General features: G+C 38.5%; 1 protein-coding gene and 1 long non-coding RNA gene across 4 annotated transcripts in view; both read right to left on the minus strand.

The window, feature by feature from the left end:
- LOC127844024 (uncharacterized) overlaps window positions 1-20,261 on the minus strand; it is a 179,204-nt gene that overhangs the window by 13,150 nt on the left and 145,793 nt on the right. The window lies entirely within an intron of this gene.
- Window positions 1-20,261, minus strand: part of LOC127843997 (guanine nucleotide-binding protein G(s) subunit alpha-like) — a 131,475-nt gene that overhangs the window by 13,150 nt on the left and 98,064 nt on the right. For all 3 annotated transcript variants that reach the window (XR_008032502.1, XR_008032501.1, XM_052373959.1), the window contains exons 8-10: window positions 7,496-7,675; window positions 6,079-6,209; window positions 1,025-1,092 (exon numbers count right to left, since the gene is read on the minus strand). Coding sequence is in view for 1 of the 3 variants with exons in the window: in XM_052373959.1 (XP_052229919.1) it covers window positions 1,025-1,092; window positions 6,079-6,209; window positions 7,496-7,675 (379 nt within the window). In the remaining 2 variants the exon portion in view is untranslated. The remainder of the gene's footprint in view (window positions 1-1,024; window positions 1,093-6,078; window positions 6,210-7,495; window positions 7,676-20,261) is intronic.

Genomic DNA, 20,261 nt, shown 5'->3' on the forward strand with positions numbered 1-20,261 from the left:
AGTTGCTATCTTCAATATTGCAAAAGTTATGGCCAATGCACCATACCGGGGGACATAAAAATGAGTGAAAATCTTTGACCCGGCCCCACCCCAACCCAACCCCCATAACTTTTGACCCAGGGGTCAGATCGAAATTCCAAATAGTGCAGGGTCGAATATATGCTCATAGCTACCATGTGTGTAAGTTTCAATGTTCTAGTGCTTATAGTGTAGGAGGAGATAGTGGCCAGGACGGACGGACAGATGAAGAAGATAACCACAATATCCCCACGCTTTTCAAAAAGCGTAGGGATAATAAGATGTTACATGACAAATTACAAACCTCTGGGCCTTACAGTTCAAAAGATTTTCATGACATAAATATATAGAAAACAAGAGATGTGTTTGTCAGAAACACAATGCATCTTTGAAATAAAATTTCAATATATCATTTGGCAGGTTCAGAAATTATCTTCCTTTTAAGGCTACTTACTTCCCTTGGATTGTTTTTTTTTTTACTTTTGACCTTGAAGGATGACCTTGGCCTTTCACCACTCATAATGTGCAGCTCCATGAGATTAATATGCATGCCAAATATCAAGTTGCTATCTTCAATATTGCAAAAGTAATGGCCCATGCTAAAGTTTTCGGACGGACGAACAGTTCAAATGCTATATGCCACCCTACTGGAGGCATAACAAATCACACCTAGAGCAGAGCCAATATTGACCCAAAAGTCACGATTTGAACAAACTTTGTAAAGAACCACTATAATTATGATGTTACTCACCAAATATTAAAATCCAGAGAAAAGATTTTTTAGTCATTTACTTTGCAACTCTATATATATCTTGTGACAACACAACAACATTAAAATGCTTATATTTTATGTTGATTTAAGAATCTGTCCATTTCAAAGGATTTCACAATTGAAATGTGATTACTTATTTTAATAGCAATTTAATTGCTTAAGATATGTGGAAGTTGTTTGCTCCAAAAGAATAACAATATTTAATAAAAGACAACCAAATATCAAGCTGCTTACCAAAAATTCATCTCTAAGAAAATACTTCGCCCTCACTACTTCTGGATCATCACCAGGCTCAAGTTGCACTGAAAACAGCAATCAAACAGTATCAATACCACACTGAAAACAGAAATCAACTAGAGCTTTGTCACAGACGTGACGTATACCCCCACATGCCGCATTGACACAGACTATTTTGCATGCTGTCTTCACAAAACAAGAGAATCTAATTTATGGCGAATTTTAAGAATTATTTTGCCATTATCATTTATAGCCATTTCAATTATCACCATCATGCCACTCTGCAACAGTCTTCATGCTCCATTGATTTCAGCAGTATCGCTTACATCACAAAAATTGATTGCATAACAACCTCCGTAACGCGGCTGGTAAACAAAGTGTCGTTTCAAGGAAATATTAAGCAAAAAAAACGTGGATTTTCGAAACAATAGCCATTTGCGGAAATGTGTAGCCAGAATTGTTATTTTGCCGCCATTGTTACAGCGGGAACCCTAACCATTTTGGATTACCTCCCTTAAATAATCGTTATTCTTTTGTTTTTGAATATTTTTCCCACAGACGAATGCAGATCTTTATATAAAGATGTTGCTTCAGCAGATTTTAAGTTGTGAATTTGTACATGAACTCTTGTTAACACAAATTGCAGGTTGCCTTCGTTTTAGCACTAAAGCGCGTACAATAATTCAAAACACAAGAGGGTTGTATTGTGAATTTCTTAAATTTGTTGTTAGAATCTAAATTGTAGACTTATCCTCAACATTATAGCGAGTTTGAATGAGCGCTCTCCATCAAAATATATTGATTATTACTTCAAACAAATGTAATTCGTGAATATTTGAGCAACTATATTTAGCTAATCATGGAAATTAATGTATGTATAATATAACAATTAAAATGATTGGTCATTTGAAGGTAACGCAAGTCTTAATAGCCAGACGCCAGACTGTGGTAAACAGGTCAATCGTCGTCGGCAATAGATTAATCACTGTGTATTAACACCCGTGCAAACTGCAAGATAAAATTAATTAAGACACTACGCCTTTCCCTATACCGTCCAATATGCCAATGATCATCTTGTTAATTGATGGCAGCTTTTATTCAATCATTGACTGATGCACAAAAGTTCTGCACTGAACCAAAAATGTGACTGCACATTTACATTTGTTAAAGTGTCTTTGCATAAAACATAAAATATTGGAATATGAATTTTTTATTTGAATACTTTGCAAATTTTCCCATCCCTAGTATCGAGCCATTACCATCATAACTAAATGCAACTTCTGCAATATCATTGTGAACTACTGTTTTTTTAAGATTACAAAAGAGCGAGAATATATTTTTTTTGAAGATTACAAAAAGATACAATAAGCCCTATCCTTGCCTAATATTCCATTTTAAATAGCATGTTCTATTTTTGGTATCAAGAACAATCAGTTTCGCACGAAAAAAAAAAAAAATATAGGCATATGTGCAGAGTTTACTCATCCCACCTTTCGGTCACGTTCCGAATGTCGTTCCAACAAATCTTCTACCTCTGCAGTTATATGCACGCAGTGCACACACAATATTTTCAATAATTGACTCCAGTACCTCGTGACTTTATTTTCATACATGCCAGATGTCCTGATTTGGTGGGAAAGTCCTGCTTTTTGAATGTTTGTCCTGGTGTCCCGATGTGACACAATTTGTCCCGACATTAGTAAAAATGACATACGATCTATAAGGTCACAATAAGTCACTATTCAAGCTCCATCTGGCTTAAATTACCATCGCTAATCCATTTATTGCCCCCTATTAACAAACCATATCTACTTATCCAGTGATCCAGTATTGTTTTTGACACCTTATCTGCTATCTAACGGCAAATTATTGATTTTATCGGGCATTCACACCATGGTGATTTCATGATAGGGGTCGCTAATTGCTAGCGATAGATGCATCGTAGTGAATTAAAAGCAGACTGCTTTTGTATTTCATGGCACAAATCATGTCCAATGATACTATTATGTGGTATTCTGTGTATTATACCACCTGAGGCTAAAAAACCAGTCAAAGCTCCAGTTTTGTATATCAAACAAAACAAGCGCTGACCGACACACATTGATGTTTCACATACGTTTACATTCGTTTTTGACTGATTTTCAGAAAGTGATTTGTACGTATTGCATCAATCTTAAATTAGAGTTATTTGATGATTGGTTGTTTAAAAACAGTGCTCGATGCGAGCACATCGCGTTGAACAATTACACATGCATCTGTCCCAAATTCAAGTTAAATAGAGGCATGCCCCACATTTCACGTTATGGATTCATCGCATAGTCAGTGTTTACTTCCGGAAAATGGAGAACGTCTGTGTTCATGAAATTCTTAAACACATTTAGTGCCAATATTTGCCAGAAATTATGCGGTTTTGTGAGTATATACTGATTACTGACTACAGTAAAGATGGCATAATTGATCATTTTAAGTGTCCCGCTTTTTTGTCAAATGTCCCGACATTTTTTAATGGAATGTTCCGATTTGGACATGAAAATTTCTGGCATGTATGCTTTATTTGTACTTGTATGGCACCTGATTACCATAGAGACCCATATGATTTTTCCAATATATTGCTTACTACTTGTTTAATCTGATGGTAGCAATGAGCTGTCAGTTTGGAAATCAGATCTAACTGGCTTAGCATTGCACAATGGGCATATAAGAGCTTTATATTTTACTTAAGAATATTTTAGTAAGAAACAAAAACTCAGCATCATGAGAAAGTTTATTTATTGTCATCCATTATAACCAGTGTTTTCTTGGTAACAGTTTGTCTCTAACCGAAAATTGTTTCAGATCATCATCATTATCATTATTTTCATCAACATTGTCACTATCATTACCACTGTCACTATCATTACCATTGTCACTATCATCATCATCAACACTATCATCATCATCATCATCATCATCATCATCATTATCATCATCATCATCATCCCCATCACCACCATTCTCATCTATCATCATCTTAATAATAACAAGGGCTGTTTGTAAAACATGCATGCCCCCCATATGGGCTGTCCGTTGTACTGGCAGCCATTGTGTGAATACGACTTTTGTCACTGTGACCTTGACCTTTGACCTAGTGACCTGAAAATCAATAGGGGTCATCTGCAAGTCACGATCAATGTACCTATGAAGTTTCATGATCCTAGGCAAAAGTGTTCTTGAGTTATCATCCGAAAATCATTTTACTATTTCGGGTCACCGTGACCTTGACCTTTGACCTTGTGACCTCAAAATCAATAGGGGTCATCTGCGAGTTATGATCAATCTACCTATGAAATTTCATGATCCTAGGCATATGCGTTCTTGAGTTATCATCCGAAAATCATTTTACTATTTCCGGTCACCGTGACCTTGACCTTTGACCTAGTGACCTGAAAATCAATAGGGGTCATCTGGGAGTCATGATCAATCTACCTATAAAGTTTCATGATCCTAGGCATATGCGTTCTTGAATTATCATCCGAAAATCATTTTACTAATTCGGGTCACCGTGACCTTGACCTTTGACCTAGTGACCTCAAAATCAATAGGGGTCATCTGCGAGTCATGATCAATCTACCCATGAAGTTTCATGATCCTAGTCGTATGCGTTCTTGAGTTATCATCCAGAAACCATTTTACTATTTCGGGTCACTGTGACCTTGACCTATGACCTAGTGACCTCAAAATCAATAGGGGTCATCTGGGAGTCATGATCAATCTACCCATGAAGTTTCATGATCCTAGGCGTATGCGTTCTTGAGTTATCATCCGGAAACCATTTTACTATTTCGGGTCACCGTGACCTTGACCTTTGACCTAGTGACCTCAAAATCAATAGGGGTCATCAGCAAGTCATGATCAATGTACCAATGAAGTTTCATGATCCTAGGCCCAAGCGTTCTTGAGTTATCGTCTGACAACCACCTGGTGGACGGACGGACGGACCGACCGACCAACATGAGCAAAGCAATATACCCCCTCTTCTTCGAAGGGGGGCATAACAAGCAAATTTGTTGAATTGATATCCCCCGCCAATATGCTTCTGGACACAAAAGTATTATATTTGACACTCAAAAAAAGCATTTTTCAAGATACAAAGGGCAATAACTCCTTTATTGACAGATGGTGTACAATGCCATTTGGCGTGCATCATCCTCTTATCCATATATATACTCATACCAAGCTCCGGACACACAAAAAAGCATTTTTTCAAGGTACAAAGGGCCATAACTCTGTTATTAACTGATGGTGTACAATGCCATTTGGCGTGCATCATCCTCTTATCCATATACATACTCATACCAAGTTTCAATGAAATCCGACAAAGCATTTCCAAGATATGGCTCCGGACGGACAACACCAAAACAATATCCCTCCGCCTATGGCGGGTGATAATAATTATCATGTCCTCATGAAATAACCAAAAGATTACATTATGATTATTCATTTAGTTATGCAAATTCATCTTGATGTCCTCAATGACTTGATTTCAGTTAAAGACACTTTTTATGATAGCCTTTTTAGACCTGCGTGCATGGTAATACAAATTGATATTCCCAAAAACTCACTGTTGTAAGAATTGGAGAAGAGTGGAAAACTTGCCCTTATTAAGGGTTACACTCATAGAAGTATCCCAAAATTTTGAAAAAAAAAATGAATTAGAAAAACAGTGAACTTTGAAGTGTTCAATACTTTCTTATATATCACATGGAATACCCTTTATATTACGTTCAGGCATTCAGCTTACATGTAGAAGGCTCTTAAAAAAGGGTATGGCTATGTGGAAAACATTGACTTTTTTTGTTTGTTAAGATGAAGGTTTTTGAATATAGTAAATAAAGATGGGAATTAGTTCATAATGATCTAAATTGTCTGCAAAGAATATTTTTTCACCCCACCCCTAGGGAATGGAATTAGCCAAGAATCTTAGAATGGGTCAGCTAAAACAGATTTTGGAGGACAAAAAAAGGAGTTAAAGAATATCTAAAAGTAAAACTACGGTAAAGGACAAATAATACCTTCTGCTGGAATTTGGTAACGTTTAAAGTCGGCAAAGTATTCTTCTATTTTGGACTTTCCTGACATCACCTTTTCCGCTAGCAGATCTTGTTTGTTTAAAAATAATATAACAGATATAGTCCGCAACCATCTGAAACAAGAAGCATACTTTATTGTTATTTTACTTAATAAATTTAACAGAAATTTAATGCATACATAACAAGGGCTGTTTGTAAAACATGCAAGCCCCCCCTATGGGCTCTCCGTTGTAGTGACAGCCATTGTGTGAATATATTTTTTGTCACTGTGACCTTGACCTTTGACCTAGTGACCTGAAAATCAATAGGGGTCATCTGCCAGTCATAATCAATGTACCTACGAAGTTTCATGATCCTAGCCATAAGCGTTTTTGAGTTATCATCCGGAAACCATTTTACTATTTCGGGTCACCTTGACCTTGACTCTTGACCTAGTGACCTGAAAATCTATAGGGGTCATCTGCGAGTCATGATCAATCTACCTATCAAGTTTCATGATCCTAGGAATAAGCGTTCTTCAGTTTTCATCCGAAAACCATTTTACTATTTCGGGTCGCCGTGAACTTGACCTTTGACCTAGTGACCTCAAAATCGATAGGGGTCATCTGCGAGTCATGATCAATGTACCTATGAAGTTTCAAGATCCTAGGCATAAGTGTTCTTGAGTTATCATCCGGAAACCATTTTACTATTTCGGGTCACCGTGACCTTGACCTTTGACCTAGTGACCTGAAAATCAATAGGGGTCATCTGCGAGTCATGATCAATGTTCCTATTAAGTTTCATGATCCTAGGCCCAAGCGTTCTTGAGTTATCATCCGGAAACCACCTGGTGGACGGACCGACAGACATGTGCAAAGCAATATACCCCCTCTTCTTTGAAGGGGGCATAATAAGTCCCTATTTGTCAATAGTGTGCATAAATGTTAAACTCCATAAATCTATGTGCATGCATTTTAAAGTTTGTAGATGTCTATATATGAAGAAGTCCTTTTCAGTCAATTTTACAATAAATTGAGGTCTATAACTGTATGTCAATAGTATTTATAGAGGTAAAGTTCTTTTTATAAAACATTCTATGTTATTAAAGTCGCTATAATAATTTCAACATTGTGATGTCTCCAATTCCCTTGAATCTCAATGTGATAACAAATCTAGAGCTATCGCTGGCAAGGATAAAAACCCACAAAAGATGAAGATGCCTTGACAACTATTTATTTTGGTAAATATACAATAATTTATATTTCTGGTGTGCAAATATTGAATCACTCTGACTGACGTCTACATGGCTTATTTATCATATACATAAGAACTCAAAATTGTACAATATGCACAGATGACATACTGTTATTCCAAGTTTCCAGACAAGATAAAATCAAACCTAAGTTTTATAACTCACCGGTTATTCCAAATACTTTTAAAAAGTTCCAGGGACTCTTTCAGTCTATTCTGTGTTGCGTCTTCACGCAGCACCAGGTTGTAGCTACTGCACGCAGCCACGAAAATAATAGCTGTGACGTCGTTAAAGCACTGTATCCATTTCCTCCTTTCATCCCTCTGTCCTCCCACATCAAACATACTGAAAACGGTGACAAATTATGAACAAATTATGAACAAATTAAACAAGAGGGCCTGAAAGTTTCAAAGTCGCTCACCCGAGATACAAAGGAACTGACCTACTCAGTGCAGTCCCAGATATCATTAGAACAGATGTTCTGACAAGGTTTAATGCAGAGTGAACTGTAAATGTAAATTTTAGAGTTAGGCCAGAATTTTTTAATAAAATGATTTTCTGATTTTTTTTCCTAAAAGTGTCCAGTAGGAGGGGAAAAAAAAGATGGTGACCAAAACAGTTTTTTTTTTTTAAACTTTTGGTACAAACAAGACTGGAACAAAACTGAAGTTTCGAACCCACTTCGTACCCATTGAAAACAAGGGCTGTTTGTAAAACATGCATGCCCCCCATATGGGCTGTCAGTTGTAGTGGCAGCTATTGTGTGAATACGTTTTTTGTCACTGTGACCTTGACCTTTGACCTAGTGACCTGAAAATCAATAGGGGTCATCTGCCAGTCGTGATCAATGTACCTATGAAGTTTCATGATCCTAGGCCTAATTATTATTGAGTTATCATCAGGAAATCATTTAACTGTTTCGAGTCACTGTTACCTTGATCTTTGACCTGAACCTATGAAGTTTCATGATTCTAGGCCTAATCTTCTTGAGTTATCATCCGGAAACCTTTTTACTGTGTCAAGTCACCGTGACCTTGAGATTTAACCTTGTGACCTGAAAATCAATAGGGGTCATCTGCGAGTCATGATCAATGTACCTATGATGTTTCATGATCCTAGGCGTAAGCGTTCTTGAGTTATCATCCAGAAACCATTTTACTGTGTCAAGTCACCGTGACCTTGACCTTTGACCTAGTGACCTGAAAATCAATAGGGGTCTGCGAGCCATGATCAATGTACCTATGAAGTTTCATGATCCTAGGCGTAAGCGTTCTTGAGTTATCATCCGGAAACCATTTTTCTGTGTCAAATCACCGTGACCTTGACCTTTGACCTAGTGACCTGAAAATCTATAGGGGTCATCTGCAAGTCATGATCAATGTACCTATGAAGTTTCATGATCCTAGGCGTAAGCGTTCTTGAGTTATCATCCGGAATCCATTTTACTGGTTCTAGTCACTGTGACCTTGACCTTTAACCTAGTGACCTGAAAATCAATAGGGGTCATCTGCGAATCATGTCAAAGTACCTATGAAGTTTCATGATCCTAGGCGTGAGCGTTCTTGAGTTATCATACGGAAACCATTCGGTGGACGGACCGACCGACGGATACGACCGACCGACATGTGCAAAACAATATAACCTCTTCTTCGAAGGGGGGCATAATAAATAAGAGTGCCAAACTGTTACAAGATATGCCTGTTTGAAGGTTTTGGACAACTTGATAGTTTTACCATGACCCATATTTAAAAACAAGGGCTGTTTGTAAAACATGCATGCCCCCTATATGGGCTATAAGTTGTAGTAGCAGCCATTGTGTGAATATGTTTTTTGTCACTGTGAACAACGGTGGTGGTGTTTTTTGTCACTGTAAACAATGGTGGTGGTGTTTTTTGTCACTGTGAACAACGGTGGTGGTGTTTTTTGTCACTGTGAACAACGGTGGTGGTGTTTTTTGTCACTGTGAACAATGGTGGTGGTGGTGGTGATCAATGTACCATGGTCATGATCAATGTTCCTATGTAGTTTCATGATCCTAGGCCTTAGCGTTCTTGAGTTATCATCCGGAAACCATCTGGTGGACGGACCGACAGAGCGACAGACCAACTGACATGAGCAAAGCCATATACCCCCTCTTCTTCAAAGGGGGGCATAATAACCTAGACATCATCTAGACACAACTTCTGACCAAATTTGGTGAAGATCGGATGAAAACTACTTTAATTAGAGAGCAGACACCATGCTATATCCTTGAAATGCACTAAGTGACCTTGTGACCTAGTTTTTGACCTGGCATGACCCATATTCGAACTTGACCTAGTTATCATTTAGACACAACTTCTTTACCAAATGAGTTGAAAATTAGATGAAAACTACTTCAATTAGAGAGCGGACACCATGCTAAATCCTTGAAATGCACTTAGTGAACCCGTGACATAGTTTTTGACCCGGCATGACCCATATTTGAACTTGACCTAGATATTGTCTAGATACAACTTCTGACCAAGTTTGGTGAAGATCGGATGAAAATTACCTCATCTAGAGAGGGGACACCATGCTAAATTCTTGAAATGCACTAAGTGACCCCGTGTCCTAGTTTTTGACCCGGCATGACCCAGATTCGAACTTGACCTAGATGTTGTCTAGATACAACTTCTGACCTAGTTTGGTGAAGATCAGATGTAAACTACTTCAATTAGAAAGCGGACACCATGCTAAATCCTTGAAATCCACTAAGTGACGCTGTGACTTAGTTTTTGACCCGGCATGACCGATATTTGAACTTGACCTAAATGTTGTCTAGATACAACTTCTGACCAAGTTATGTGAAGATCGGATGAAAACTACTTCAATAAGAGAGCGGACACCATACTAAATCCTTAAAATGCACTTAGTGACCTTGTGACCTAGTTTTTGACCCGGCATGACCCATATTCGAACTTGACCTAGATATTGTCTAGATACAACTTTTGATTAAGTTTGTTCCGCCCGCCCGCCAGCATTCGCCAATCTTATAACCAGTTTTTTCCTTTGGAAAACCTGGTTAAAAATTCCCCGCCCCCTGTCGGCCATGTTTTTAAACCAACCAGAACTATTTTCAAACTCGTCCAAGATATCATTGGGACAAATCTTCAGACCAAGATTTATTAAGATCAGACAATAAATGTGGCCTCTAGAGAGTTAACAAGGTTTTACTAAAGTTATATATAGCCATATATGGAAAAATGCCCGCCCCATTTAGGCCATGTTTTTCAAGAAACCGAAACCATTTTCAAACTCTTTCAAGATATCATTGCAAAAAAAGTTCTGAGCAAGTTTCATGCAGATTGGACAACAAATGTGATTCTAAGAGTGTTAACAAGTTTAACTTATAGCCATATTAGGAAAAATTCCCCGCCCCCTGGCAGCCATGTTTTTCAACCAACCGAAACCATTTTCTAACATGTCCAAGATATTTTTTAGACAAATCTTCTGACAAAGTTTCATGAAGATGGGACAATAAATGTGGCTTCTAAAGTGTTAACAAGGTTTTATTATAGCCATATGTAGCCATATAAGGCAAAATGCCCCGCCCCCTGGTGGCCATGTTTTCAACAAACCAGAATCATCTTGAAACTCAATCAAGATGTCATTGGGAGGTATGTTCTGACCAAAGATCAGACAATACATTTTGCCTCTAAGGTGTTAACATGGTTTAACTGTAGCCATATTAGGAAAAATGCCCCACCCCCTGGTGGCCATGTTTTTCAACCAACTGGAACCATTTTCAAACTCGTCCAAGATATAATGGGGACACATCTTCTCACCAAGTTTCATGATGATCGGACAATAAATGTGGCCTTTAGAGTGTGAACAAGGTTTTACTGTAGCCATATACGAAAAAAATGCCCTGCCTCTTGGGGCAATCTTTTTCAACCAACTGAATAATTTTTTAACTCATCCAAGATAGCATTTGATAGAATCTTGTGACCAAATTCTTGAAGTTCGGACATTAAATGTGGCTTCAAGTGTATTAATAAGGTTTTGCTATAGCCGTTCATAGCCATATAAGGAAAATGCCCGACCCTTGCTGGCCATGTTTTTTAACCAACTGGAACCATTTTCGAAAATATACAAGATATCATTGGGACAAATATTCTGACCACGTTTCATGATGATCGGACTATAAATGGTGCTCCAAGAGTGTTAACAAGGTTTTACTATTGCCATATATAGACATATATGGGAAAATCCCTGCCCCCTGGTGGCCATGTTTTTGCAACCAACTGGAATCATTTTCGAACTTGTCCAAGATATCATTGGAACAAATCTGTGATCACTACACATCAACACATTTTAACAGATCAGGTCAGGGATTTCAGTAATTTAAACAAGAGGGCCAAGGTGGCCCTAGTAAGCTCACCTGAGGGGTCAGTTCATTCAATCTTTACCAAACATCACATGACCTAGATATTGTCCAGACAAACATCCCGGTCAAGTTTCATCATTATTGAACCAAAACTCTGGCGTATGGAGTGTTTACGAGATTTTAGTAAGATTTGACCTGATGACATATATTTTGACCCCTCATGACCAAACATCAAACTTTGCTTACAAAAATAAATATTATGACTAAGATTCATAAAATCTGAAACAAAATTGTGACCTCTAGAGTGTTTACAAGGATTTTGTATATGATAAAAATTTTGACAATCTAAGGGCAATAATTATGGCATTTATTATGCAATTTCGCTCATTGTCAAACTTGACTGAGATCTTGTGGCCATATTGAGCTTCTCAGCAATTTTGATAAAGAATGCTTGAGAAATGTGAATGCTAGAGTGTTTACAAACCTTATGTGGACGGACGGACGGCGGACAAAGACCAATAAAAAAACCTCACCTGAGCAATCAAGTGAGCTAAAAAGTGTTTTTTTTTCACCAAATCGAGCCATTTTCCAATAAATAAAACAAGGGCTGTTTGTAAAACATGCATGCCCCCCATATGGGCTGTCAGCTGTAGTGGTAGCCATTGTGTGAATGCGTTTTTTGTCACTGTGACCTTGACCTTTGACCTAGTGACCTGAAAATCAAGAGGGGTCATCTGCCATTCATGATCAATGTACCTATGAAGTTTCGTGATCCAAGGCCTAATTATTCTTGAGTAATCATCAGGAAACCATTTTACTGTTTTGAGTCACTGTGACCTTGACGATTGACCTAGTGACCTGAAAATCAATAGGGGTTATCTGCCAGTCATGATCAATGTACCTACTAAGTTTCATGATCCTAGGATTAAGCATTCTTGATTTATCATCCGAAAACCGTTTTACTGTTTCGAGTCACTGTGACCTTGACCTTTGAGTTAGTGACCTGAAAATAAAAAGGGGTCATGTGCCAGTCATGATCAATGTACCTATGAAGTTTCATGATCCTAGGCCTAAGCGTTCTTGAGTTATCATCCGGAAACCATCTGGTGGACGGACTGACCGATGGACGGACTGACCAACACGTGCAAAACAATATACCCCCTCTTCTTCGAAGGGGGGCATAATAAAAACATAAACAGTATAATAATTGTTACAAACTATAAAATAAATTGTGTAAAAAACTTGACAAAAAAGTATAAAACACAATGGCACAAAAGCACATAAAAAGCATCATATGAATTTATGAATCTTATAAACATGAAACTTTTTAAACAAATCTTAAAAAATTTGTGGGGGTGGGGGGGGCGGGGTAGGGCGGGGTAGGGGGGAGTGAAACGGGGGTATAATGTGAAGTGTGGTAATTTATTAGATGGTTAAAAAAAAAAATTTTTTTTTTTAGGGGGGGAGGGCTGGGGTGGGGGGGGGGGCAGGTAGGAGGAGGGGTAGGGGGGAGTGAGAGGGGGGTATAATGTGGGGTGTGGAAATTTATTAGATGCTTAAAAAAAAAATTGAGGGGGGTGGGGGAGGGGGGTAGGGGGGTGGGGGATAGGGGGGGTGATAGGGGGATATAATGTGGGGTGTGGTAATTTAAAAGATGTTTAAAAAAACAAAAACAAGGGCTGTTTGTAAAACATGCATGCCCCCCTATATGGGCTATAAGTTGTAGTAGCAGTCATTGTGTGAATACGTTTTTTGTCACTGTGAACGGTGGTGGTGGTGGTGGTGGTGGTAGTGGTGGTGTAGTAGTAGTAGTAGTAGTAGTAGTAGTAGTAGTAGTAGAAGTAGTAGTAGTAGTAGTAGTAGTAGTAGTAGTAGTAGTAGAAGTAGTAGTAGTAGTAGTAGTAGTAGTAGTAGTAGTAGAAGTAGTAGTAGTAGTAGTAGGAGTAGTAGTAGTAGTAGTAGAAGTAGTAAAAGTAGTAGTAGTAGTGGCAGTAGGAGTAGAAGTAGTAATAGTAGACATGGTAGAATAAGTGGTGGTGGTGGGTGGTGGTGGTGGTGGTGGTGGTGGTGGTGGTGGTGGTGTGTGGTAGGTGGTGGTGGTGGTGGTGGTGGTGGTGTGGTAGTAGTAGTAGTAGTAGTAGTTGTAGTAGTAGTAATAGTAGTAGTAGTAGAAGTAGTAGTAGTAGTAGTAGTAGTAGTAGTAGTAGAAGTAGTAGTAGTAGTAGCAGTAGCAGTAGCAGCAGCAGTAGCAGCATTACAATACCAATACTTAAGAATGATCAAATGGGAAAAGGTAACCTAGCACTGGCAGTAAATATGGGGCTCATTTACAGGTCAGATTTGGAATCTCTGCTGTAAAATGAGATTTTGAATGAATTAAAGGGAGGCAAATCTGTAATAAAAAGAACATGCATAAACCGTAGTTGTTTCCCTTGTTTGAACCATGCTAAATCCTTAAAATGCCTATTTCCAGTAACTGTGACCTTCACCTGTGACCTTAACCTTTGACCTAGTGACCTCAAAATCAATAGGGGTCATCTGCGAGTCATGATCAATGTACCTATGAAGTTTCATGATCCTAGCCCCAAGCGTACTTGAGTTATCATCCGGAAACCACCTGGTGGACGGATGGACGGACGGACGGACCGACCGACACCAGCAAAGCAATATACCTCCTCTTCTTCGAAGGGGGGCATAAAAAATTGGGGGGGTGGGGGGTGGGTGGGGGAAGTGGGGGGTAGGGGGAGTTGGGGTGAGATGGGGTAATAATATTGGGGGGTGGAGTCATTTATTAGATGTTTAAAAAAAAAATTAGGGGGGGTGGGGGGGGTTGGGGGGGTAGGGGGTAGAGGGGGGGTGGTAGGGGGTCGAGAGGTGAATATAATGTGGGGTGTGGTAATTTATAAGATGTTTAAAAAAAAATTGGGGGGTGGGGGTGTGAGAGGGGTAGGTAATAATGTGGGGTGGTGTAATTTATTATATGTTTAAAAAAAAATTGGGGGGGGGGTGTGGTGGTGGGTAGGAGGGAGGGGTAGGGGGGAGTGAGAGGGGGTATAATGTGGGGTGGGTTATTTATTAGATGTTTAAACAAGATGCGTTTGTGAAACACAATGTCCCCTCTATAACGTTTGACCTTGTAGGATGACCTTGACCCTTCACCACTCAAAATGTGCAGCTCCATGAGATACACATGCATTTCAAATATAAAATTGCTAGCTTCAATATTGCTGGAGTGACATTACATGAGCAATTTTGACCCATATATTTGACCTTGAAGGATGACCTTGACCTTGACCTTTCACCACTCAAAATGTGCAGCTCCATGAGATACACATGCATGCCAAATATGAAGTTGCTATCTTCAATATTGCAAAAGTACTCATAAAATAAGCGATTTTGGCCACATATATTTGACCTCTGACCTTGACCTTTCACCATTCAAAATGTGCAGCTCCATGAGATACACATGCATGCCAATTATCGAGTTGCTATCTTGAATATTGAAATACTGCAAAAGTGTAAATTAAATTAGCGATTTTGACCCATATATTTGACCTTTGACCTTGAAGGATGACCTTGACCTTGAGCTTTCACCACTCAAAATGTGCAGCTCCATGAGATACATATGCATGCCAAATATCAAGTTGCTATCTTCAATATTGCAAAAGTTATTGCAAATGTTAAAGTTGGCGCAAACAGACAGACAGACAGACCAACCAACAGACAGGGCAAAAACAATATGTCCCCCACTACTATAGCGGGGGACATAAAAAAATGGAGGGGGGTGGGGCGGGGGGGTAGGGGGGTGAGAGGGGGGTTTTATGTGGGGTGTGGGTAATTTATTACGTGGTGGTGGTGGTGGTGGTGGTGGTGGTGGTGGTGGTGGTGGGGGGGGGTGGTGGTGGGGGTAGGTGGTGGTGGTGGGGGGGGGGTGGTGGTGGTGGTGGGGGGGGGGGTGGTGGTGGTTGTGGTGGTGGTGGTGGGGAAGGTGGTGGTGGGGGTGGTGGTGGTGGGGGTGGTGGTGGTAACGCTAAAATAGCATTACAATAACAATACTTAAGAATGATCAAATGGGAAAAGGTAACCTAGCACTGGCAGTGAATATGTGGCTCATTTACAGGTCAGATTTGGAATCTCTGCTGTAAAATGAGATTTTAAATGATTTTAAGGGAGGCAAATGCTGTAACAAAAAGAACATTCATAAACAGTAGTTGTTTCCCTTGTTTGAACCATGCTTAATCCTTAAAATGCCTATTTCCAGTAACTGTGACCTTCACCTGTGACCTTTGACCTAGTGACCTCAAAATCAATAGGGGTCATCTGCGAGTCATGATCAATGTACCTATGAAGTTTCATGATCCTAGGCCCAAAGAGTTCTTGAGTTATCATCTGGAAACCACCTGGTGGACTGACCGACAGACAGACAGACAGACAGACCGACATGAGCAAAGCAATATACCCCCTTTTCTTCGAAGGGGGGCATAACAATACAATGTAACAACAATCATCAACAATATAAGATTTTGTGAATAAATTTTTTTATTAGGTATTAATTTGGACTATCATATATTCCAAAGCATAAACAAAATTAACAAAATCATACAAATAACTTCCTTGTGCAAATCCTCTGATTTACAGTTAAACTGCTGCCAGACTTTGTGTTGATAAATGGCATGACAACTATTTTTGTACAATTGCTGGAAACAACAAAGCAATCATACTATAGGATACACAATACATTCTGACAACTATGCCAAAGCACCAGCTCATATTGGCAGCAAAAATGCACCTGCTGGCTGTTTTGTGCCCCCCTCCCCCCTTCACACTCTGCAATGTTAAAGGGACTTGTTCACAGATTGTGCATATTTGATAGTGTTATTTCAATATACATTCACCATCAATACTAGTCTATAATATCTTGAATCATCTCAATTAAATTTGTTTAAACAAGAGATCCAAATGCCCTGGTTTCTTACCTATGAAACATATGACCTAAATTGTTCTGAGCTGCATGTAGATTATATGTGGATTCTGACCTTGACTTTACCCTAAACCATGTTTCAACTGGACACAGATTATTATTAAAACAAATCTTCTGAGCAAGTTTCATGATGATTGGACTACAAATGTGACTGCCAGTGTTTCACAATAGCCATATTAGCAAGACTTGCCTGGCCCCATGGTGGCCATGTTTTTTCAACCACCTGAAACCATTTTAAATCTCTAGTGTTAACAAGATTTCAAAAAAGATGTTTAAAGCAAACTGCTTAGCTCATAGAGACCATGATTTTCAACTGACTAAAAACATTTCTCATATTGGCTGAAACACAAAAAGCTTTTACAAAATTTCATGAAGAACTGACAAAAAATATGTGACTTCTAGAGTATTTACAAGTTGTTTCTTTAATTTGACCCAGTGACCTCACATGAACCAGTGTTTAACTGGGTCAAGCTTTCATTGGGGAAAATGTTCTGGCCAAATTTCATGAAGATTAGACAATACATTTGGACAAATGCGTGTTAACAAGTTAAATGCTGATTACGCACGATTCACGAAAAACGACACACCTCACCATGAGCAAGTTATGCGATAAAAATAAAATAATAATGATTGCTGTATTTTTCTTGCCATAAGATTCTTTTATTGCATAATGTTAAAAATCTATGATATTTGGTAAGATAATTATAACATTACATCTCCCCCACACTCAATCCCACAAAGTTGTCCTTTCTGAATACTGTTGACTTATACAATACAACAGGATCTTTTCCCTAGCAAGATTCAACTTGCCGACTTGGCAAGGAATCATAACAATAGCAGAAAATGTGTGATCAATGGCTGCATATAACTATCTGGTGAATTGGCAAAAAGCAACTGTACCAGGCACAATGGGAAAATAATGAACATTCATTGGATTTGTATGTAAAGGGACCTATTAACAAACTGCATTTGTCAATCTCTCTTATTTCCAAAACTAAAAGCATATCCATAACATTATAAATAGGTGAAATAACACGAGTTTCTTTTTAAGTTTTATTTGCCGTTTTAAACCATATTATAGTCATATTACAGCAGTCAGTTAATCTACTCACACTTTTTCTGGGTGAGTTGGTCTACCAGTACTAAGTGCACATACCTATACTATTAACTGACAACTGCCCTACTTGATTCAGCAATATGGGGAAATGTCCAACGAATGTAATAACACCAACACAAATCATGTGGCAAGATTTGAACATAAGTTACCTACACACAAAATGTATGTTCAATGCCTCCATCCTAACTCTATATTTTAAGTAATGATCAAGTTAATGATCTACTGGTCCCAAATGCAATCTTAAATATATATGCATGTATTCTAACCACATTTTTTAAATTTCAAATCAGAATCTGCATAAAAACACAAGCTATTAACAGTTTTTTGCTTCTTTTTTTAACAATGACCATGAAATTGACCCCAATGGCTCCAGCGTGAATGCCAACATACATACACATAAATGTCAGCTACATACACATACAATGTAAGCATAATATCTACATCTAAACTCAAGTTATTAAACAACAAGAGTTCCGCGGTCGGAGATGACCGCATTGAAGCCGGATTTTTGATTTAAATGACAGGAAAGTACCTTTCGTGTTTTTGTCAATGCAATACTTAAATTACTGAAATATTGTTCAAAGGTCAAAATGAAATGTAAGTACTTTTCAAGGCATGAGCAAACCTTGTGTTATGTTTTGAATGCATGCATATACATGAACAACAATAACATTTAAGGTCACAAATATGAACTTGAATTGACAAGACTCTAGGTCCAAGCATACCAAAGTTATAACAACTTTAACATTTTTATATTGAAGGTCACAGTGACCTTCACCTTCAAATGAATGACCTTGAAATGACCAGTGGTCATCTGTTAATCCTGGCCAACCTTCATGTCAAGTTTGAAGACTCTAGGTCCAAGCATACCAAAGTTATACCATGAAATAAGAACTTTAACATTTTTACATTCAAGGTCACAGTGACCTTGACCTTCAAATGAATGACCTTGAAATGACCAGTGGTTACTAACTAGTTATGGCCAACCTTCATGTCAAGTTTCAAGACTCTAGGTCCAAGCATACCAAAGTTATAAGAACTTTAACATTTTTTATATTGAAGGTCACAGTGACCTTGACCTTCAAATGAATGACCTTGAAATGACCAGTGGTCATCTGTTAATCCTGGCCAACCTTCATGTCAAGTTTGAAGACTCTAGGTCCAAGCATACCAAAGTTATACCATGAAATAAGAACTTTAACATTTTCGAGCACGCCGCCACCCCGCCCGCCCGCCCGCCCCCCCGCCCCCCCCGCCCCCCCGCCCGCCCGACAACATCAATCTATAAGCCGAGATTTTTTCGAAAAAAATCCGGCTAAAAATTGTTCTTTTTTCAGTAGCAGTGACATTGACCTTAACCTAACAGGCCATTAATAAAATCTCATGCTACATCTGCATATAAGTAACCTATACACAAACTGTCAGTGCTTTTTCTCCATCCAAGCACAACTGATCCACTGTAAACAGTTTTTCTGTTTTAAATAGCAGTGACCTTGACTTGAATGGCCACAAATGGAATCCCAAGCTCGGGCAGCATGTACGCTACAAAAACAATGTCAGTGCAATACCTCTATCACACACTGATATTGGCCTCTACATGACATCCCAAATACAATCCCTTTCTATGTTTTCATGCAAGCTTGCTATAAGTTTTATCAAGACTGGTCCATAAAAAAAACCCACCTGTTTGCTCTTTTTCTATTTTTAGCAACAGCAACATTTACAGTACAGCCAAAGCGGAACAAACGTATTTCGCGATCCGCGGCGGCAAGGCTAAACGAGTCGATGCCGCGCCAGTCGTTGAAGCCGCGTCAGTATGCGGCGGCAAGTCGCATTTCGCTGCGAAACTTGGCATCTGTCCGCCGAGGCATGCCGCAATCCGCGACATGACGCGACATGATGCCGAGTCGATGCGCATCATGAAATAAAAAATCTTTTTAAAATTATTATTTACATGTAGTTAAAAAAATTTGAAAGAACAATTATAATAATAATTAAAATCATAAAAAATTTATTGTGCGCAGATTGCATTAGCATATACATGTAAGCATAGTTAATGTGTCTGGCCAATTAAGTTTGTTTTCCGCCCGAAGTGTATGTATTTCACACATAAACAATGTCACGTAATTATGTTTTCGCACATACAAGTGGTCAAGGCTCCAGCATATGGTGAATTTATAAATTAATTGCATGTTGATTTTGCTATTATATTTAAGCTGAGAAAATTAGCAGTTTGAAGCCACATTAATAATCAAGACGGTGACGACGTATTTATTGTTTTGTTAATTATCAGCTTATTATAACTATTGTTTGAATATGCGTATATAAACACGTTTTATTTTGTTCATATTATACAGTTAATATCGCTACTAATTACCCGATAATCCCGTATATTCCAGTTCTAAAACAAATGCTGGTAAATATTTACGATACACAAACATTCTCGATATTTCCTTAAGTATCAAATACATTTTGGCATTTGTTA

The sequence above is a fragment of the Dreissena polymorpha genome, chromosome 9 (genome assembly GCF_020536995.1).
Source record: "Dreissena polymorpha isolate Duluth1 chromosome 9, UMN_Dpol_1.0, whole genome shotgun sequence".
In the NCBI taxonomy this organism is placed as follows: Eukaryota; Metazoa; Mollusca; class Bivalvia; order Myida; family Dreissenidae; genus Dreissena; species Dreissena polymorpha.